The following is a 23,183-nucleotide window of genomic DNA, read 5'->3' as shown; positions in this document are numbered from 1 at the left end:
CAACAAAGAGGGAGCCAGCGAGGTGCAATGAAACAATTAAAAATTAACATAAAGCATGACCACAAAACTTTGTAAAATGTAAATTAACTATTAAAGCACTAATACACAGTGCATTATGATGTTCAAATTAGACTTATTCAGGTCTGGTAAAAAAACCACACTGTGCAGCCAAGGAGACAGGAAAAGGAAATCTCCGTCCACAGAATTACCGAGCAGCCTAATTTCAGTGTAACAAACATTTGAGTTCACAGAGCTTTATTAGCCCAAGTCAAGATAGAAAACCCCAGAGATCTGTATGGAAAAGACACTACATGTCATTATAGAAACATATTAATAGGTTATTTCCAGAATTTCTAAGAGACTACAGAACTGCTGATGTTGTAAAGGGCCTGACAGCTGCTGCCTGAAGATACTGCAACTCATCAGTTTCATTTTGGAAAGACAAACTCCGGTCAGTGTGGCAATGGCAGTGAAGAGGAGGGCAGCAACTCTGACAAGGACTGCAGTAACTTAGTTCAGCAGTTGGCAGTGCTCACAAAGAACACGTGTGTGAGACATTGGGAGATACACAGAGAAAATAAGTGATTTCCCTTTTTAGATGTAGCAAAAAATAAAGTCGTCTGCTTTCCTCCCAAAATGAAAAATCAATGGAGGAAGCAGAAGTATTTAACTAATTTTCCAGGGGGTGGGGGTGGGGTAGGAAGTTTTGATTCTTACAGAAGTAAGGTTTACAGTGTGAGGTTACATTTAATATTACATATAGTAAATTCTGAAATAAAACACTGAAAAATTAAATGCAATATTTTCATTTTCAAGCTCTGAAAGGGAAATGTTTTTAATTTTTACAAACTGTTTTCAGTTTTTCCTTAAAAAATCTTTGGGCTTTGTGGGGGCAGATGAAGGGTAGGGTCATTCTTACGAGGTGCCAAACAATGCAGTTTTGAAAATTCCCGATGTTATTTCAGAATTTTGTTGAAACTGACCTATTTTCTAGAAACATTTGATTTTTATGTAACTTTATATTCAAACAGAGAAAGTACTCCATAGAATATTTTCTAATAAACTTCAAAAAATATCTTGTGGCATGCAAAAAACTGCTCTCATTGTAGCACAGTATTAGGAGTACTACTTTACAAAAGTACAAAAGCCTATGCTTGTGCAGCTCTGCTCCTTCTCTGTCCCAGGCATCTGTCTCAACCCAAGAACTTTGCCTACCTTCCACGGAAATGTCTCCTCATTCAGTGCACAGGGCAGAAAGTTTTTTGGAATAAGCCATTACACTTTTTCTGAGCTTTGTTATCACACACTATCCTGAGAACATCATCAATAAAAAAATATTCATGACACCTGTCTATACTGGAACGGGCCAGCTCGTATAAAACATTCAGCAGCAGGAGGCACATCATTCCCATTTTTTCAGATAAAGAGCTATCAATTGTAAGAGCTTTTTCTAATGTGCAATGTAAAATACGGTATTTTACACAGTTCACATAGAGCTCATTGAGAGCTAAGTGGAAAGTTAGTATGAGTTATCCAACACTGTTTGCTACAATTTTGATAATTCTTTTGGATGGACTCTACAGTCCATCCACATTTAAAAAGGAGAAGGTTTATTAGTCCCTCTTTCTCCGTAACAAACATGTTTACAAAAAACATGGAGCAAGTCGGTCTAAGTGGTTTCACGTGCAGAGGAACATATGTCTTCTGATGGTGTCATGCAGCAGGATGATGTCTCATGGAAGGTGGTTTCAGGTTTCTGAACAGATTGCTGCTGGGATGGTGTTGCTGCTAAGTGAACGTGCCAGTCAGGATCAGAGCTGAGTCTTTCATGTTATAGTAAACCCAGACCGGACCCTGGCAGTATGACCTCATTAACCTCATGACTCTTGATCTCTCCATTATGTTCAACTCTCCACTCACAGAAGAATTTGGGACAAGTCTGGCTCCAAGAGTAATTTATTTATTTCCATAAATGATCTATTTACATTGGCTTGGAGGTCAGCATCTTTTTTTTAAAGCCAGTCACACTGACTAGGGATTATCTATACTTTTGAGATGCTGTAATGGTCTAATAATATAGAAGTAGGACAGATAGTGTCATAGGAAGAAATTTAACCTGTGAATTCATTTTCCATTTTCCATCTGGAATTTCATCAAGAAAAATGAAAACGATGAGAAGTGTTCAAAGTGACTCTTAAGACTTACTGCAGTCATGCAATTATATGAACTAATCTTGACTAGACTATGAAAATCCCCTTGTTCAGAAAGCAGGTGAAATTTAGAGAAGAGCTAAGCTGTACTGAGACCACATCGAGCATGAGAATGAATAAGCATTAGGAGTATGGAAAGAGGGGGAGGTCACAGCTCCATGCTTACACCAAAGTTACCCATACCGCTCATTAATGGGAGAATATTTCTGACTGGTTTTGTCCAGTAAGAGGGCTCTGGATCAATGTTGGTATCTTAATTCTATCATTATTTCTTCTGCAACCCCTGGTGTCATGGGTTAAAGTAACAACAGGCACAAGGACCCTTGCTGAGTCACAGAGGACGTAAACGTTCCAAAGCAAAATTGGGTGAATTTGGCAGAGGAGCGTGCTGGCTATTGCTTCAAAGCTTCACAAAGCTTCTTACAAATTCCATCCAAATGAAGCCATTGCATTTTCATTGCAGAAATGCCTGAGCAACCTTGGATCAAAAGCTTCATTTTGATGAAAGATTAAAGTCTTCCTAGACTTAGGCATGTATTTAAATGTACTATGGCAAATGCTCATGATTATTCATGACAGTAAGGAAAGACAAATTAAGTTTTTGTTAGAATGGAGCAGGCAGGAGCTAACTCATATAATCTCCAAAGATATCTCCAGAAGTAACTTGTGATACCTTGATGTTGTTCTGATTTGCAGTGTCACTAAGACACTTAAAAAACTGTTGCCATTGTTATTCTCAAACATGTTGAAGTTAGCAATTTCCAAATGAACTGGAAGAGCACTTCCCTAAAATCAATATAGTAAGATGTATCATGTCCTCCACAGGGAAAACCCATCCAGCACTCAGGAAAATGTTGAACATATTTTCAGATTTATTTGGGTGGTTATGAAATGTTTACTTATGTTTCTGTTAGCATGTGATATATGCATTCATTACTGCCGTCTCTTAGCTCTGCACTCTAGCCTGGGCAGCTATGAACCTTTCAGGGTGGTGAACTCCATCCTGTGACTTTCATCCTGTGGTTGGTCCATAGTTGTCCATATCCTTCAGTCCTAATAACATCGGCTTGTCTGCAATTCAATTAAAATAGAAGCTTTTTCACCTACTGATGGGCCACCGCCCTTCATTATATCAGAATAGGTATCAGAATCTGACCCTTTCAGATGTCCCTAGGTTTGAACTGCTTTTTGTGTTAAAACATTAAATATGCATTCAGTAAGACATCCAGTGTTGCTTCTATGTAGAAAAAGTATAATATTTTTTAAACAGGAGAGCTACAGCAATTTGATCTGTTTCTAATACTGAGATTTCCTAAAAGTACTGTTTCACAGCTGGACTTTAGTCTTTGGTAGATTTTTAATAAATTTCAAGGAACCATCCCAAACTAGAGGCAATACCACAAACATGAAAGGCACAATCTCCCAGTACAACTATTTACTGAAGATTAGATAAAATTAGATAAAATCATGCTCAGTCATAGAAATCAAATCATCCTTTAGAAGTTCTTCTGTATTGTTAACCTACTTTATTTACTATTAAATATTATTCCTAGTACCCAGCTCAGAATCAAAAATTTTCAGTAATGATCAGTAGAAGAATGTCTTCCTCCCCTTTACCTCCTCAGCTGACCAGTTCTTGTGGACCCCTGCTCTGGGTACCTGGCTCTTCCCACGATGTTCTTGAAACACCTTCAGTGCTTGGCACCATGAACTCTGCTCCCAGTGCTGGGCACAAGCACTACATGGATCCAGTCTCACGTGCACAACACAGCCCAGGCAGGACACATGAGCAGCACCAGCAGGGAGGAGCTGCACAAGAAGCCAGAAGACTGTGTGCTTCATGAGAGCACAACGTGGGGAGAAACCGGTAACAGAGGTGGAGAGGTGGGAGCTGCACTGAGCATTCATCCCAGCTCAAGGCCTCCCTCACGTATCTCCATTGTGAATCTCAGGAGAAAGTGCCTTTGAAGGCTTGCAACCAGCCCCCCAAAACAATGACAATGAGAAAAGTTCTTCCTGCATCCAACTATTTTTATTGTACTTTTAACGTACACACAGCAGATATATTTCCTGCTATGGATTTTTCCTAAGCTGGTTGCCAAACATGTAGAATATTGTAGCCTTGGGGCTCGACTAGATCTTACCTTTTTTTATTATTCAACTCACAAAACAGGAGAGCCCTTAAAAGAGAGGTTGCGAGCAGGTATCCTGGCTCAGTGCGTTGCTTGCTGCCAGCCTTTGCCTGTGGATTCTGTTCACTGAAATGCTTCTCATGTGATTCCCAGTGGGTTTCAAAGCGTACGATGAGAATACTTTTATCTTTATTACCTCCCTCCTACCATTCAAAATCTCCCAGTTGCTTTCTCTTTCTTTCCTGAATAAAGCTGGAACTTTATAAATCACTATGTGAAGAGAAATACCAAGAGAGAAATAAAGACCAATATTGATAGAGTGCAGCAATTTCAGGGGAAAAAAATATTGGCAATCATCTGGCTAAGAGAAAAGAGCAAAATTAGATTACTTATGTCTGACTTCAGTTTCTGATACTGTTTTTTTCTGTTTTCAGTTTCTGATACTGATATTGGAAAACCTGTTAAGCCCTCAGGAGCAGATCCATTGGCCTCTGCCACAAACCTTAACAGGCTCCACAGAGAAAAAAAGGCAAATGCAATAGTTCCAGAATTACCGTACCCAGTTAAGTGCTGTGGGTACCATAGCACTCTTCAAATGCAAGCATACGTTTCTTCTTTCTCTTTAAGAAAAGAGCTAGAAAAGCTGAGGCTGTATTCTGGGGCTGTTAAAGAACACTGAAGTTGTTATGGTTCAGTCAAACCCCACTCCTAACCGTGTCCTGAGATAAACAACACTGGATTAAGTCAGCAGTGACTAGTGATGTAGGGATGAGCTAGAAAGGCCCAATTCAGTGACAGCAAGAACCAGTTTACCTGCCTGAGAAGCAAAACATCTCAAGCTGACCAGTCATGCGTTATCAACAACCAAAACCCACTCTTGAAAATTCACCACCTCCTCAAATTTTCTGTGCTCAAACAGCTGACACCACTTGTGAGGGAAGTGGACTTGGTTCAGTCAAAAAACAGGGTGGCGAGTCGATTTTTTTCTCTCCAAATCTCTGTTAAAACACTCATCTATATTTGAAATCTCTAAATCATACACTGGATTAATAAGCGTACCTGTTCATGTGCTTAAGCAGAGCATAAGGAAGCCACACAATTAGCACACCAAGCTGATGAGAGAACTGAATTGATATACCTGTGACGCCCTCCCAGAACAGTTCATTCTGGTTTGGGTACTGCTACCAGCAACGAGGCATCCTTGTGTCCAAGGCGAAAACACAGCTTGCTCCCACACTGTGAATCAAATGATGGGCAGATTTAAATAATGTCATGGGGCATAAACCTCCAGATCCCACTCCTTTGCTCTCATCTCCTTCTTGCAAAGAATTTTACATCTTAATCATTAATTGCTCTTAGGTAATGTAAGAAAAAAGGCAGACGTCTGAAGAGTAGTTTAAAAATGAGGTAGCCATGTAACTTAATCTAACATGTTTTTGAAGTTTTTGATCAAAACTAATCCCAAAAGAGCCCTGGGAATCTCAGCTCTTGACTTCCCTGGCAATTGATGCCTAGTTGTGAGCCATGGAAATACCCATATGACAGCGTAAATATCACCTGGTCTCCTGGCAATTCCCATCACTCACTCCTTGACACCTAATGTCAACCGGGCTTATGCAAGTAACTTCACAGAGCAGCACTCCTCTCATAGCCTGACCATGGGACTTTCACTCGGGTAAAGACAAGCAAAGTTAGGGGTCTACTTCTAGTAACAATAACACAGCTGCATGCTGTTAAAGCAGTTGGTGGTTAAGTGAGAACTAATAAATAACGGTATGTCCTGCCTGTTGCAGTGGAATGCAATAGCGGGGGGGGGAGCAGGCAGAGCTCGGGAGACTTCGTTTGCATTACCCAAAGGTCAAGAATCACAGCCACAGTTTACAGCTTCAGTATGCCACTATCACTTTTAAAATGAGATCCCCTGTAGTATGAGAAACATCGTGATGAACTAGCCAAGAGGATTCCTGCTTTCAACCACGGATATCTCCAAACCTGGGCCATAATGTCACTTGTTCCAAACAATCTTTTGCATCAGGACCTTTAAAAATATGGAATAACAATATAGCTGAGCATGACTTTGACTGAGGCATTGAAGATATGCTAGTTGCTTTAGCTAATTGATAGATTTTAAAAGATGCAGTATTTGCCTAATACAAGGTATTTCCCGCACTGAATATTTAAAAAAACCTTTACAGTAAAATACTTAAAAAATACTGAGATAGGCCTGTTTCCTCAGATCTAAGCCTGATCCTGAATTACAACACTTCAAAGCAAATAATGAAATATTGTATTTATTTTATACATAAACTGTTTTTTCTGCATTTTCTCTTTCTATATGTAGGTTTTACTGTGTTTGAATGTTTCCTAAAACTTCCTGTCTGTTTACTGCTCCTTCCTTGAATTATGATTTCAGAAACTAAGACTATTCTTTTTTTAAGTTGCAAGACTTACAATATAATGACAATAATTATCAACTCTGTTCAGAGTTAAATGTAAACTTTCAACGATCCTTAAAAAACCTGTGGTTGGTCAACTATATGCATCAATGGCACAACCATATGGTTTATACTCTGTATTGTCAGATCTTAAATAGAACTTGTAGATTGTAAAGTTAATAAAGGAGAACAAAGAGATGCACACTCGGTAATACCTGGAAGTAAATGCACTTTAAACAGACCAATGATGAAGGCAACACTCAAAGTTATTCATTCAGATCTGCTCTGTACTGCTCTAATTAACCAGAACACACTGTCTCTGAAAGGAAAAATCTTTGGAAAACTGAAAATTCTTTTTTCCTCTCCTATTTGCCACCTTCAAATCTGAGAAACAGATTACAAAACCAATAAACAGAAACATGCAGTTAATTTTAACAGAAAAAAAAAAGAAAACCATAACATATGGGAACACTGCCTTATTAATAGGTGGAGGATGGATATTGGATTATACCTCTTATCTCTTGTTCTGTAATATATAATTTGTCTATACCAAATTGTGCTTTTAGTTTGTTTTTTTTTTTTTTTTTTCATTTGTTATTTCTTCCTTGTAGATGTTTAAAATACATCTATCATCTATCACATTACATCTAGGTGTCTGATTTCAGGTTCTCCTATTCTGGTATGGCTCCCATCCGTCTCATATTGCAAAGTTATGTGAAGACTTTAAATTCCTCTTGTCCAATGCTCTGCTCAGGGACAGGTTTCAGTAGCAGCCAGTACTGTCATATTGTTGAAGCCATAAAACTATTTCTTGGTAAGCTGTAAACTAAGATATGTGAGCAAGTTGGAACCTTAAAGTTAAATTGCTCATAATATTAAATAATTTTCTTATCAGAAAAAGGTAACCATTCACTGACAAAGAGATATGATCAATATAAACTTGGATAGCAACATATTTATAGGTAGCTTTTAAAGGCTATCTCGTTTTCAAGATCTTCAGAAATTTCCTCATAATGCAAACGGAACTGAATGCCTAATGCAAATGATTTCCTGCAGATGTCTGCTTACACTTTTAAATGAAATCGCTTCATTACTGCTTGTTAACTTGTTTCTGTTCACTCCCTACAGATATTCAGATACAAGACGTATTAATGCTTGAAGGTACAATGGGACTAAAAGCATCTGAACTTACATTCACTTTCTTTTCCCCTATAAATTTGATTAAACTGCATGGATTCCTTGCAGGCATCTAGCTCCCAAGGAAAGCCGTGGGTACTATATGCAAAAGTAGGAAGAGAGTGTCAAATGCTTTGAGGCTTTACATCCTGATCTTAGTTTTCTTCTTCTGTAAAGTGAAGACAACTTAAGAAGAGTAAGATATTCAAGACAGCAAGGAGTTTTGTCACGTCAGTAGCAGGGCTTGTATAGGAACTTGAAGATAGATGTATGCATTTGCATCCTGAGTTGGGTTTCTCTCAGCTCTAGCAGCCAGGTCTCTCTGCCAGACTGCGATATGCTGAATTCTCATCTTCAGCCAGTTCTACAGGGCTGTTTTCTATTATTTGGCTGGCTTGCACTCAAGTCCGTCTCACCTAGAGCGAGAGGAGCTCTGGGGCTATGCTCTACAATTCTTTACAGCTGCTGCTACTGGATAGTGGGTCTTCCCTCTCCTCCCATTACCCTTCCACAACTAGGAGTCTTTCAACCCTGACTCTGACTAGGGCTTTGCTGGGTTCTTCACAAAGCAGAGCTGTCATGATAGCTCATGAATAAGCCCTGATCTCTCATATTGTTGAACACTGAAATGACACATAATGAAATGTAGATTCAAGACTCCCTTTTAATTACATAGGGATAGTTTTCTCAGTACAACAGAATTTCACCAAAAAAAGACTACGGCTATATACAGGATGCAATCACAACAAATGGCACCAATGAATGCACAGACTGCCTTCTGTTAATGGCCAGAGAGGACCCAGTAGTCCAAAGGCTCAGGAGCGGTCACTTTCTCAGGACGTAGACACCTGGATTGTACATGAAACTGCATGCTGAACGGGACACAGCTGCTCGTTACTGTTGCTAGAAGTGTTATGTTTGACGTGAACTCCAAAAATAAGGAAATCCAGAACTCTAACCCTTTGGCCAGGTTTTCTGTCATCACTGGCAACATATGATGGTCTTACACAGCGTACTTTAACAGCATCATGATGAAAAGAAAATTCAGTCTTAAGGTTCCTATCGATAATAGCAGCTGGTAATACTTTACATGAAACACAGCTTGTTCTTGTTATTCACCACTAACTCTGAGGAGGAAGATAGCATCTTTCATAGACTTACAATTGGTTGAAAATTAAATTCCTTGTTTTAAGGCATCAAAAACATTGAATAACTTATTTCAATGTCTGACAAAGTAAAGTAATGGATGAAGGATATGGTCCTACTTTTAAAATAAGCATCCTTAAAAAAAAGAAAACTGGTCTCCCAGAGGCCGTTAATATTTCACAGCATGACAGAAAATAAAAGAATTTTAAAATAGTACATAACTATACAAAGAATAAGCCATTGAGGGGGAAAAGAAACCTTCCACACAACAAAAACATCCCAATTTTTACCACTGTCATTGGTGGCCTCTCAGCTGGTCCTTCATAACTTTGGATTTAGGAAATCAGAGCTATTAAGTGAAATGCAGCAACTGAAAAACAACAACAAGGTCCTAGGAACATGTACAGTCTTGTCTAGAGGTTCAGATAGATTAAAATCCCAGAACTGTAGGCAGCCAGGTGCAAGGAAAAGGGAGTTTACAACTTTCAAATGAAGCATCGATCCTGCTCATCTATTTACTTTCTCCAGTTGCCATATCTCCTATATACCTTCTGCAAGAAATGGTCTCTCAACTCTGACTTCAAGCATGGTTTTTAAACTTGTGAAAGCCCACGACACAGTCAGTCTCACCACGCCTTGCTGTGCATTGCAGTATACTTTGTGACCCTGTCAGGTACGGAAGACACATAGAAAATATGGTCCATACTCAGGCCGCCTAAAACATACCTGTCCCCTAAGGGCTGGCTTTTTAAGTGCCAGTAGGGAGATTAGGCACAGAAATTTAGGTGTAGCCTTGGCCTGTTATTCCACTAAGAATTAAAATTAAAGCTATGAAGTAATAAATTCTATTTTTAATGCAGTAAAACATTTGTAAAGTATGCAGCCCTCCAAGTATGAATCTCAGCGGATGACTCAGGAATTATTTATACTTCTCTTATGATTAACTTCTTGCTGGCAACATCATATAAAATAAGGCACCATTCAACACTTTCAAGGCAACATCATTGTACACCTTAAAATTAAGCATCATAAATACAGTTATCCTCAGAATAATTACATTACAGTTTCACTGGCACTTTGGAGAAGCCTGTGATGTTATAACTTCAGCTTAAAATAGTGACCACTTTAAACATTTGTTTAACATATTGTCATGCAAGATGGATTTAACAGTAGTTTAGATCTGTAATCTGGGCGTTTTTCATTAGTCTGTAACGTTTTGTTGTCATTTATTTAAACTATGTAAACATTAGGTCTGTAGAACTATGACCAGTACACCGAGGTCAAGTCCATTAAAAAAAAAAAAAAAAGAGGCTCTTTATTAACAAGTTCTTTGAAATGTGCTGTAATTTCCAAACATTCCTCAAGAATGCAATTCTTTTCTAATGCCATGAATTTCAAAACAACTTCTTGCAAAGACTGTATGAAAGTAAAAGTGTTCAAGAACCTCAACTGTAATTACAGTAATAAACCTAGCAGAGGCCTTTGTAAAAAGGACAGTTACAAACAATTTTGATTCTACAAATTACATTAAACCAAACTTAATGTTTTTTTTTTATTCTTCTTTTTTTTTACAGCAAAGTAGCAGTCTTTGGAAGATCACAGAATCACAGGATGGTTGAGGTTGGAAGGGACCAATGGAGGTCATCTGGTCCAACCCTCAAAGATAGGCAAAAGCAGCAGATGCTACACCTCTTGATACTGATCAGGTGTTGTTTTTTGTTTTTTGGTTTTTTTTTTTTTAAATTTTTATGCCATATGCAAAATTCATTGAAATAGTACAAATTTAACTGGAAATCCACATAAAAATAAATAGCAATATCTCTCTATCAAATTGAGTGTTCTTATTAACTGAGTCTACTTTATAATTACCTGCTATTTTCAATTGTGATTCCAAACGTGGACTAGATGGGACATCTATGAAATATGAATCAAACTGCAAGAACACTGGAACAGGGATTAACAATCAAATTGGTCATGACAAATTGAAAAACTTATCTGAACCAATTAGAACACAAATAACAACAAAGATGGTCACATATGAAGGAACAGTCAGCTCTGTGAATACATACAGCTATTCAGCAGGAAAGTCTTTGGCAACTTTGGGGATTACAAGCAGAATATGAATGAGGAGCACCACAAGACATCTGTTCCTTTTCCACACCATGGCAAACTTAAACCAGAATACCATCACCATTCTGGGCATCACACTTGAGGAAAGATGCAGACCTAGTGTACGTTGCCCAGAAGCTGGCGAGAGTGTGATGAAGGATCACAAAAACACAAGAAAAGTCAGGAAGGAAGATTGAGGAGGAGTACAGCAGTCTTCACAAAGAAAGGCTGCCTCAGAAAGGGTGGGATTTGTCTGTTCTTGGCAGCGACGGGGCCTTAAGGTGCTGTGACATAGGTGAAGGTTAAAAAATGATTTATTTAAGCCAGTTAACCACTGGAATAGATTGTCTAAGCAGAGTGGGGAGTATGTACTGCTGGTAGTCGTTAAGAACAGGTAAAACAGGAACCTGAACACATGCAGGTAGAGCTGATCCTACCTTACAACAGGCATCCCTGTTGGCCTTACAGTCCATGACTGTCTTTCCATAGTCACTTAAGTTTCACTGCACTCCTCCCCTGGCCTCACCTCCTGCCTCTGTATTTAGCTTTCATCTCATTCCTAAAGCCCTGCCCACCCCTATACTCAAGAAATCACATGGAATGATATAATGAGCTGCTGTCATACTCCTGTTCGCATATGTATTATTCTCTTCTTTCACTAGCATCTTCTTTGTATCTTAGGGAACATACACCACCCTGTGAGCACGCATGCATGAGTATATGTACTTTTTATACACAAGAAGCTCCCGTTCCTGATTAGCCTTAAAATGCCACCAAAATAAATGTTTGTAATACATGCTTCTTAATCAAGTTGCATCACAATGCCTTTTCACAGTTATGATGCAGTTGGCAGTAACCAAGATCGTACAGTCCACAGAGGCGACACATTTCTTTCTAAAATAAATACATGAGGAAATACCTAATAGCAACACTAACTTACATTATATCATCAGTTTTGAAGAGGCAATGACCCCACAGATTAATGAGGAATTCTGCCTAGAAGTCAAAGGTATGATATAGTCTTACATTATTAAACAAGAGCTAGATATGATGTAACCTACTTCAAAGAGCTCGGCCTTTAATAGAGAGAAGGCGGCAGAATACCAAGAGTCCATATTTATCTCTGACGTAACACCAACGAAGCCAGCAGAATTCCTTGAAGTTCAGTATGCCTCAGAGCACCGTATGGCAAGTGTCGCAGGTCACCCTGTAAACTGCAAGGTATGGACGGAAAAAGCAATGACATCTTGCGTTCCTATTTAGGAAATATACTAAGAAATGAAGTATTACAGGATGGTATCTCAGAAAATGTCTGCTTATTATTATCTAACAATTGATGTATCAATTCACTAAAAAATTTTACAAATTCAAGTATGAACACACTCCAGGAAACTGAATTTTTTCTATATTGTATGTAGTAAACATAATTATGCTGTAAGTAATACGTAGGCAAACACCAAGTTTTATATACAACTTTCTTGAAAAGCAGTCAGGAATTAAATAGGTTATACTTTATTCTTTTAAAATCCTAAAACTATGACATCAGTCATCCATCTGATCGAGTCAGACTTACCATATTAATCCCCAGACTAGAGAGAGTGACTCCTTCATCCTTAGCACTGACACCAAACACGATAGTGTTCCCAGACCCCCCCTGAAGGTATGTTCTAAATAGACGGACATTAATAGATAATGACTGGGAACAGAGCACATAAACATCTTTTAAAAAATTAACAAAGCTGAATTTCCTTGGACATATGAGCAGTAAGAAGAATTCACCTAGCACCTTTGTAGAAAATGCATCTAAAAAATTCTCATTCATAGCCTGCTTCTGGCTTTACACTCCTTGACGTGGACCGCTATTTACTTGTGATGATGAGGAGTCTCGACTCTGGCCAAAGCCGTTAGCAACTGCCAGCACTTCACATTTATCAGTTTCATACACTCTGTTCAGTGCATCTAACCCAAGTTCTGCACTTCTAGAAGAACAAGACCCTTGGCAATAAATTGAGAATTGAACAGCCCCAGGCAAGGGGGCACTAAAGGAGCTGTTAATTTCCCACTATTTGCAGCACAGGTCTGTGTCACCCTGTTTGCATCATGCATCATTCATCTGCTGTGATGAAATGCAACCCTGCGTTTTAAAAAAAGACCTCCGTAACACTGAGGATACTGTATCTTTGTGAGAAGTGTTTCACATATTTTCCATGGGCACAAACTGCTCCTGCTGCTATTTAAATCTCTGTCGCTCTCTTCAGAGGGCATTATTCACTTCAGGAAGTTCATTCAGAAGGTGCTTAGCATAAGAAGGGGAAAAGCCAGCATGGCAGCAGACAGCAACATGGCTCCTGAAGGAAAGCCGAGTACTACTCCTGGGAAAAGGGCTGTCCACAAGATCCGAATGGCCAGCCTAGTCTTCAGCTTGGCGCGAGGCTGGCAGCAGTGGGTATCTGACCACCACGTAAAGCAAGCCCAGGAGCCCCCTGGATGGGCCCCCCCGGCAGAAGATTCATCAGCTCAGCCTGCACAAGAAAGATCCTTTGAGAAATGGACAATTCCATCTGTCAAGAGGGACCAAGGAAAAGGTGACGAAAAATCCATAGCAAAGGAATCAGTGACGATAAGAGATGCTGAAAAAAATTCAAGGGAATCAGATGAAGCCCTCAAAAAGTTCAGCATTAAAAGCAAAGAGGTGACAAAAACAGTTGTAAGCAAAGCCTACGAACGAGGAGGGGATGTTAGCCTCCTCAGTGAAAGATATGAGAATAGCAGCTCCGAGACAGCCAAGCTCAAAGAAGAATCAAGTGCTATTGATAAAATTCTTAGTGACAAATTATCTCCAACGATAAGGAGAAAGTGTTCAAACATGGTATCAGAGTTGACCAAGGGCTGGAAACAGATGGAACAAGAGGACAAAGAGGGGGCTAAGGAAGAACTGCTGCTTAAGTCTCATGATGGCAGCCTGGATGCAGAGGACAGTGGCTATGGGGAAGCAGAGGACAAACTTGAGCAAGAAGATAGTGACCAAGAGGTGACAGCTGTGAGGATTAAACGACCTGTGCCATCTTTGTAAGTAAAACATCTTTATTACGTTATCACATATGGTCAGCATGGGGCTGTGAGACATATACAGGTTTCCACGAGGAAGATATGGGGGGAAATGGTAGGAAATGGTCAAAGAGAAACCATTATTCTTGAAAAAAGTTTTTAAAAAACCAAAAATCCAGGAAACCTTTCACATATCTCTCTGTGCTTAAGTAGTTAGTCAACAACATCTGACTGTAGCCTTGGGTTTTAGGTGATATATATATATAATCACAGGAAATTATGTTTGGGAAATGTTAATTATCTTTAATTTTCACACTGGATTTACTGGTTCATGGAAATCACTACTTACTTCTTAATACTTTAGTTCATATTTCAGAACAACAATTTTTACCTCGCCAAGAGCCCACAGCTATTCATTTATTTCAGCAAATGTTAAGTCTAAAGGAATATACTTGACAAACAGTATTTCCAAATACTTATTATTTTGTTTAGTATAAAACCTAAATATTCTCAGGAGGAATTTGCAGACAATGTCCAAAACAGACTTTGCAGGAATTACTTCTAAGTGCATCTTAACAAAAGCTGGGTTGACTGCTTCTCTTTGGAAGCTTTCCACAGATTCAGAATTCATCAAGTCAAAGAATAAAAACTTTCACAGGAGCTGGGACCCCAGACTTACATTAGAAAGCATCCCGACTGCCTCAGCATCTACAGGATTGATTTGAATCATGCTATAGACTTCCTTATGCCTGTAAATTGTGTGAAGAAAAAGGAAACAGAATCTGTTACCTATGGAGTTATTACAGGTTCTAGTTAAAATTTTGAGTTAAGTAGCAAATTCATAGCATCAGACAGTTTTGAGTAATACTTCTTTCAGTAAGAGGCTTATGCTTCAAGATTACTACTAATAGCAGGTACATATGAAATTAGGAGCCCAGGCAGTAAACAAAATTGCATAGCCATGCAATTCATGGGAAGTCACCCAGAAGAGCAGAGGAACAGCAGTCTGGTAGAAATTCTGCAGTTTCCTTTCCCAGAGATCTCCAGCAGGACCACCTTTCCAGAAGACAGCTGCAAACAGCTGTGCTGCGGCCAGACTTGCCAATGGGCAGATGCCAAACTAATTAATCACTCTTTTGTTGGTAAAAGATTAAAAGATCCTTATGTCCAATGCTGCAAGATGGGAAACTGTAGGCAGCTGTTATGGATGCAATATGCTGTTTGCTCCAGCCCTCTGGTTTACAAACTTGGTAACATCCTGGAACAAAAACAGCAGAAAGGAATGTGTGGTTGAACCTGAACTGTTCTGGTGTAAAACCTCACATCCAGCTCTAAAATTGTGATGAAGGAGAGCGAGCACAGCCTCCGAGGCTAGTGGGCGCTGAGCTGCGACTCGGCGCAGCCCACATGCTGCCCGCTGGCGTCACTGGGCAGGGAGGGCAGCTGGTGGCAAAGCTTGAACAGAGGCAGGGCTTGCCAGAGCTTCATCTGCCCAAGCCCGCAAGGAGGAACACCAGGACATAAGTTCCTACCAGGAAGCATCCTGTGGTGGGGCCCCGAGTCTCCACTGCTTCCACTCTGTATCCATCACCCGCGTGTGTGCAACGTGAGCGCGAGCTGAGCAGGCGGCACTTTGAGACAAGGAGGCAGGGCTTTCACCCGCCCGACTGGCCTGTGTGTAAAGGGTGAGCAAGGGAGCACAAGCAAGAGATCAGGGCCAGTATGTTCATACCGTATCTTAATTACCATTTCAGAAATGAAAAACTGGGACCAGCACTGATGAAACTGCCAAAACAGACTTTGCGATCCCTCTGCAGACAGGCAGGCTGTACCATTCCCACTGCTTGGGTTTTACACCTCACTACTGACAAGCGTTTACCATGACCAGCATTAGACTACGACTCACATAGTCATGGATTTCAACCATATGGTACTTTTTAGCACAGCCATCTGAATGCAGAGCTATTTTAACTATTCAGACTGGGGATTAGAATGGTGCTTTGCTGTACAGCTGACCTGCCATCTCTCACAAGGAGCAAATGGTTAATAGCCAAAGTGAAAAAAGCTCTCCGGTAACTGAGAGCTTGAAAGTTTGTGGCCCCTGCTTTCGGAAGAGGCTGTGTGTACCATCCTTTGACAGAAGTTAGGACCTCAAAACAGAGTTTCCCACATACAATGGGAAAAGAGGATGTGTTTGCAGCAAGTATTGTATGTAAATAACCTCAATTAAAACAAATTGCTCACTAAAAATGCTATAGTAGAAGCAAACCCACTATCTGTCAAACTTTGTATTTTCCTCATGTGTCTAATTTTAGTGCTGCTACCTATGAAAAAAATGATTAGCCATATTTATTGAGGTGTAAATGTTTGAAACAACACCCTTTTTGTTAGTTACAGCTCTCTCCCACTGAAATCTGACACAAAAGCAATTTTCTGAATTTACAGTGTTGTTATCAGGACTGGATTTTTTAAATAGTAATTTTTAAAAAAAATATTTTATAGCCCGAGAATACATTATTTTAGCCTGCTACTTTTAAGAACCTTTCATTGTGGCTTAATCTTCTTTAAAAAGGCCATATGTACATGGCTGTTAAAGCAAATCTCCCATTTTCCTCTCTGTATTCTAGGAGAAAAGCATCAGTGTCAGGATTTTTTTTTTCTCGCATTAGCACTTTCATAATTTCCAGCTGCAATATTTATAGGAATAAGGTTGCTTCCTTACAGAAGGCACGGTAACCCCATGTTAACAGGCACAGGAAACACCATTTCATTCCTGCTTAGGAGCCAAAGGGATGCAACAGTGATATGAAATTCACACCATTGAAAACTGATCCATACCTTTCCCCTACAGAAAGGGTCAGGGGGAACATGGACACTGTCCTCCTAGAAGTTCAGAATGCATTTAGGGTGATCATCCTGGTTAACAAGTTAACTTAGTTGATTGGTACAGGTAAAGCATTTCTTACAGTGGGTTGACATTCACAGCCTTTGCTTTGCACCCATGATACATTTTGTAGGTGCAGTACAAACATGAAAAAAATTCTTTGACATGTACACAGTTTACCATGTCATTAAGATAAACAATGGGGAAAATTGCACTTCAGCCACCAGAAATGAGTAAATCAGAAGATGTGTTAAAAAAAAAAAAAAAAAAAGAAGATAGTAACATTAAAGTTTTTCCAAAACCCATGTGGGGCACGATAAAAGCAAAGGGATAGATAAGATGGTGTTTTTCTCACCAGTGAGAAGACGATTCCGGTAAGGAAGTTGATAATAGCATTCAGCTAGAAAAAAAAATTAAAGGTTTCAGTAGGAAAAGGCGAGAATACTTACTATACTTAAAGAAAAAGAGGCAGCATAACTCCGTAAAGGTTTTATCATCTCACTCACTGTCGTCTTTTCCCTCAACCTGGGAAACTGAAGCTCCAGGACCTTCTCGGGGGGCCTGGCCCTTGGAGAGAAGGGTGAGCAGTTGGCTGTAGCTGGGGGATAAGCCCTCTGTGATGGCATCTGCTCATCAGCTCCACTGAGACTGTTGGTATCACTTCTTCTAGGCAATTTTGATTCACTTACAACCCCCCTTCACTGATACCTTCTCACATGAAGAGCTAGGGAAGAAATCAATCTGAGCTTCAGCTGGAATTAAGACTGCGCTGGCACAGGTTTCAGGAGACAAACTTCTTCATAACCAAACCCTGTGCCCACAGTTCCTCTGGGCAATGAATCCACTATTCAGGGCAAGGGACAAAGGATAATGACTTTCCCTTTCTCTGTGTGACAACAGCTTACATACAGGAGGATCTGGTTTATCATTGGACAACAAAATTGTCCAGCTTTACTCCACTGATATATTTTAACACTTTCCTGCCAACACGTACCTGTTAATCACACACACAAACCTACAGACACCTAGACGCTTGCCTACTCTCAGGACACTTTGCAGTCGCACCACAGAAGAAAGGTGCACTTACCTGGCAACTATATGCTCAGTTCTTCTGATGCTTTTTGCCATACTGATGGGGAAGAGTCTTCTGGAGCTTTTTAAATACAGTTCCTCAATACAACTAGACCAAGGTAATGGCACCTCCAGAGCTAAAAAGTGGTCCTGCTCTCCTAGTCCTTCTATCCCCAGCACAGTGTCTGTACTTCTTGCTTCTAGCACTACAATGCTGCCCAGTACTGGCTTCTTTCTGGTGCACAGACCTGAACTGGGGACATCTCTGTTACTCTTGTTCTCTCTTTCAGCAGGCTTAGTAGAAAACCAAGGAATGCCCAAGCACAGGGATTCTGCAGGTTTGCAGTCCCCTATGCTGTTTTGCAAACTGTGTTTTGATTCTCCAGGATTACTGCTAATATTCAGCTGGCATTACGAGGGAGGTTTCAGAGCAGCCTTCTAGGGAGTAAAAATATTAGAAAAACAAATTACTTTGGCACAGCCACCGCGCAACATTCTCCCTAGCCAAGCACACGATGACAATGTGGACAGCACAAAGACTAGCTCAGACCATCTATAGCTTCCCCACAACATGCAAGATTGGCCACCAGAGGACAGAGTATCAGCAATGTGTCTGCCTGGAGACATCCAGCAACATGATGTTGCTACGTGCGTGCATACACACACACACACACACACAAATCAGTAAGACCTCTGAACTTTCCTCATCTTTTGACCTCGACAGAAATTGCAATAGCCTTAAGTTTATTTCAGGCTTTTACCCTGCTAGTGGGAATGTGAATTTTGGACTTCAATACTTGTCCAGAATCATACTTCACACATACAAGCACAGGCAGATTTACTGCACTCTATTAGCTTTTTGTTGTTGTTTTAAACATTGACATCTTTTACAGGGGACAGATTTTTCTAGACATCACCCTCTGTTTCTCAGCCAAGAATAGCTGAGGACCCAGTCCACAGACTTTGCAGTTATCGTCCTCTATCACATCAGGGCAGGCAGACTTCAGGCTCTGCCAGGCAGGCAGAAATAGGGACCTGCAGGACTGACCAAAGGTACAGAGTGCAGGTAATCAGCAACATACTGCTTTGCTCCCCTACAGAATTAAGCCGCTCTAGGCAAAGTTTGTCAAAATGGGCTCAACTCTAGGCTGGAGGGTGGCAGTGTAGGTGGGCTCAAGCTGCGATCTGTGAATTTGCTTTTGAGTGGTAACTGGAGCGTGGACTAGAAGCCCCCAAAGAACTCATTTAGAAGTAGTGAGCTCATGCCACCTGGTAGCTAGCATCTCGTCTGGAAAAACATGGTGACCAAGCCGATAGCAGAGATTAGTAGCAGAACTGTATGATTCTGTGATGAAATGCAAAGCTCAAAAGCCCTTTTCATGTCTTTCAGAGCAAGCAGGCTTAGCGAAGCAGCGCGCACCAAAGCGCAGAGGAAGTACAGCCCTGTTAATAGCCTGAAGGACAGATGGCAAGAATGGGCCGACCAGCACATCATAACGCAGAAGCTGAATCCCTTCAGCGAGGAATTTGACCACGAGCTGGCCATGTCCACGCGCCTGCACAAAGGTGATGAAGGCTATGGCCGTCCAAAGGAAGGAACCAAAACTGCTGAAAGAGCCAAGAGAGCCGAGGCCCATATCCACCGAGAGATCAGGGATATGTGCTTCATCATTGAATCGATGGCTAAGCCACGGCCCGACGGCAAGATCCAAGTCACTTTTGGGGAACTCTTTGAGAGATACGTTCGTATTTCAGATAAGGTTGTTGGAATCCTTATGAGAGCCAGGAAACATGGCCTGGTGCACTTTGAGGGAGAAATGTTATGGCAAGGAAGGGATGATAATGTCATAATTACTTTACTGAAATAAGCATGCTACAACAAGAAAAACTTGTTTTGGAAAACCTTTCTCCACTACTCCCTCGCTATTAGCGCTTGCACGCTGAATATGAGATCCCCCCTGTGCACCCACACAGAAAAGACATTGCTTTTCTAACTGATGCATGATAATGCAAGCATCTGAATGGATTTTTTCTCTGTACCAGGAGGCCTTGCAGGACACCTCAGTTAATTACTACATGAAATATAAAGAGAAATTCTACACTGAATATAAGCAGCTGTTTATAATAAATAGCTATAAAAGAATTCTGATTTTTACTTGTTCTTATATTCAAGATCTTCCCAACTACTTAAACTGGGATGTCAGGAATACAAACTATGCCAGATCAGAAGCTGAATGACAGTGTAAGCTGAGACCAAGTTTTTAATCTGTGAAAGTGATCTTGTGCACTTATTTCCTAACTAATTTATTTAAACACAGGTAAAAGTCGTTTTATTTGAACACAGAATCAAGGATACCATATTTGTTTCCTTTACAAGCAGGACATGAAACTGCTACTGCAGTTATTATTTTGTGGCAACTATTGACATAGCTTTCTATTACATATCATATACAAAGACAAAATCCTTCTTTTTATAAATGAGTTTTTATATTTAATGTATTTCTATAATTAATTTATTAGATAGTTTCATATTTAGAGTTATGATGTTGGAGAGGAAACACCCAACAGAATGTAGTGCACAGAAAAGTTTTGAATAGATAACCACGCAGAAAATACCTCCTACACAATGTTGTGCAATGTATTATCTGATCATGTAAATACCGTTCTTAGAAACATAGGCAAAAATAACATATCACATATAAAAACCAGTCAGGTAATCGCATTGTTGTGTAAAGCAAAAAAGCAACTACAACCAGCATCTTCCACTAAAATATACCTCTGTAAGAAAAGTTGTAAAACAGTGTTCATATCTAAAACCAACTAACTTTAAGGAAAATAGTGTTTCATATTACACAGAAACACTGCCTTAATTTTAGAGCATTTGCTGTTTGAACCATTCTGATGTCACTGAAATAATGTATTTCAGTTCAAGTGATGCTGAAGATGAGTAAAGTCTAACAAACTAATACTTTTAGGTCTTAAAATTGTTTGTATTATGCACAAATCTGAGACCTCTGTAAGGTCTATAATGCTTACTGGATTATATACATTACTGTTTCTCTAAACTACTACCGTAAAAATAGCTGCCCTACTAAAAATATGCTTCACATGAAAAGCATTTGTTTCAGACCAAGATACCTGGGCAAGTAATTTGCATAATGAAAATAAAGTGGCTTTTTTTTTTCTTCTCATAAGATTCTTTAAAACTGAAAAAGCAAATATGTTCTTACAGAAGAAAAGGTGTATGAACATCTTGTCCCTGTAATAAAACAAGTATTGCTATCTTATTATGAGTACAGGTACTCCAGTTTGAAGTTCCAATGAACAAAGGAATCAAATATTTCATGTAACCAATACAAGAACTGATTACTATGTCTATTGTAAGTTTAAGTAATTCATTAATTTTTCAGTTATATGTTGTGAATCTAAGGAAGAAAAAAAATAATTATGATGGGTTCACTGGAACTTATGTAATGTTTTCTTGAGATCTCTCAGACTATTCAAGCTGACCTGCAAAACTGACCTCTAAGTGTAATACTGACATATCATAACATTGACCTGCATATTCTTACCTTATTCTTTACATCTTTATGTAATGACCTTTATAGCTGTCCAAATTGTCTTAAGGAAATTTGGTTGTGAAAATAATTCATGAACTATAAATAAAACCTTTAATTGATTATTTCTTGGGTTATTCCTCCCACACACTAGAGAAGACAGATGTGTGCATATGCTGTAAAATAAAATATTGGTAAGTTGATTCAAAACATTAGTACATTCTCCTTTTCATAGGCAGTTAAAATGTTTCCCTATGAAGGTTTCTCCATTCAAAGCACCAGAACAAGATTTCGGAGTACATGGAAATGAAACAGTCCTTATACAAAATACCCACACCAAGAATACACACTAAAGGCACGTGAGTGTTAATCACTTATTTCTGCTCATGAGAACTCTCACCCTACCACAGGGCAACACAGCAGAGAAACGGTTCACCGCAGATGTTTTTTTCAGTGTTTCTGTTCATGTGTGACTTAAAGCCCAAGAGCACCTCACCATTGTATGAAGAATCATATACATCGGCTTTCACTCACTGACCTGAGACAGGAGGCACAATGTATTTTGGTACTGAAACACTCAAACTGTAGTGTACCACTAAAGAGGTGTACTTCAGTATTACTCACGCTTACATTCACACAAGGGCAATCTCCGCCTTGTGGTACGCCTACTGACAAAAAGGGTTGCCGGATCACAAGCAGGTTTAACTCTGGCATTTTACTGCCCTTGCCCCATACAGTGCAGGGTGGCAGACAAGCGACTTAGAGAATGCCTGCAGTTTATTCAGTCCAACACAATCATCTTACTTCAGGTTCATTAGGGAAAGTTACGCACACACTTCAGAGGCAACAATTGCTCCTGATGTCTGAAATTTAGGCACATCTGCATCTAAGTTAACGGTAATGCTAAGATTCATAAAAGTTTCATCCACTTAAACATTTGTGAGCAACTGCTATTGATATTTGACTTTTTTTGCAGGCTCCTGTATGCCCACCAGAAGTCACTGTGGACAAGACTATGCTTTAACATTTTCATATAATGGATATACTCGTACTAGGGGGCAAGACTAGACAGACTAAGCTGCAGGGCAAACTTCCCAGTGTAATTCAGTGACAGAGGAGATGCGGAACGTTCCTGTTTTTTCCTCTATGGAATGTAGCAGAGAGAACTGAACTTCTGTAAATTTTGTTCGAACACATTCAGCGATAGAATGGACCAGTGGTACTTTACTCCTTGAATATCAACATTTCATTTAGTCGAGAGAACAGAACATAGAATCACTTAGGTTGGAAAAGACCCTTAAGATCAAGTCCAGCAGTTAACTTGGCACTACCAAGTCCACCACTAAACCTTGTCCCAGAGTGCCACAATTCACAAATCTTCTAAAAACCTCCAGGGGTGGTAACTAAACCACCTC

At 39.7% G+C, this 23,183-nt stretch overlaps 1 protein-coding gene across 1 annotated transcript; it reads left to right on the top strand.

The window, feature by feature from the left end:
- Positions 1–13,444: 13,444 nt before the first annotated feature.
- Positions 13,445–22,840, top strand: ABRA (actin binding Rho activating protein). The gene is made up of 2 exons (XM_040586198.1): positions 13,445–14,277; positions 19,602–22,840. The coding sequence occupies exons 1-2, from the start codon at positions 13,532–13,534 to the stop codon at positions 20,077–20,079; spliced, it is 1,224 nt and encodes a 407-aa protein (XP_040442132.1). The 5' UTR covers positions 13,445–13,531; the 3' UTR covers positions 20,080–22,840.
- The last annotated feature ends 343 nt before the right edge of the window (positions 22,841–23,183 follow it).

Source organism: Falco naumanni, chromosome 3 (genome assembly GCF_017639655.2).
Source record: "Falco naumanni isolate bFalNau1 chromosome 3, bFalNau1.pat, whole genome shotgun sequence".
In the NCBI taxonomy this organism is placed as follows: Eukaryota; Metazoa; Chordata; class Aves; order Falconiformes; family Falconidae; genus Falco; species Falco naumanni.
This window is presented reverse-complemented; position numbering and strand designations above follow the sequence as displayed.

Bases quoted from the DNA above. Each gene is read 5' to 3' on its own strand.
- ABRA (XM_040586198.1), top strand. From the start codon at position 13,532: ATGGCAGCAGACAGCAACATGGCTCCTGAAGGAAAGCCGAGTACTACT. The intron at 14,278-19,601 runs GTAAGTAAAACA...CATGTCTTTCAG, and splicing joins AAACGACCTGTGCCATCTTT to AGCAAGCAGGCTTAGCGAAG.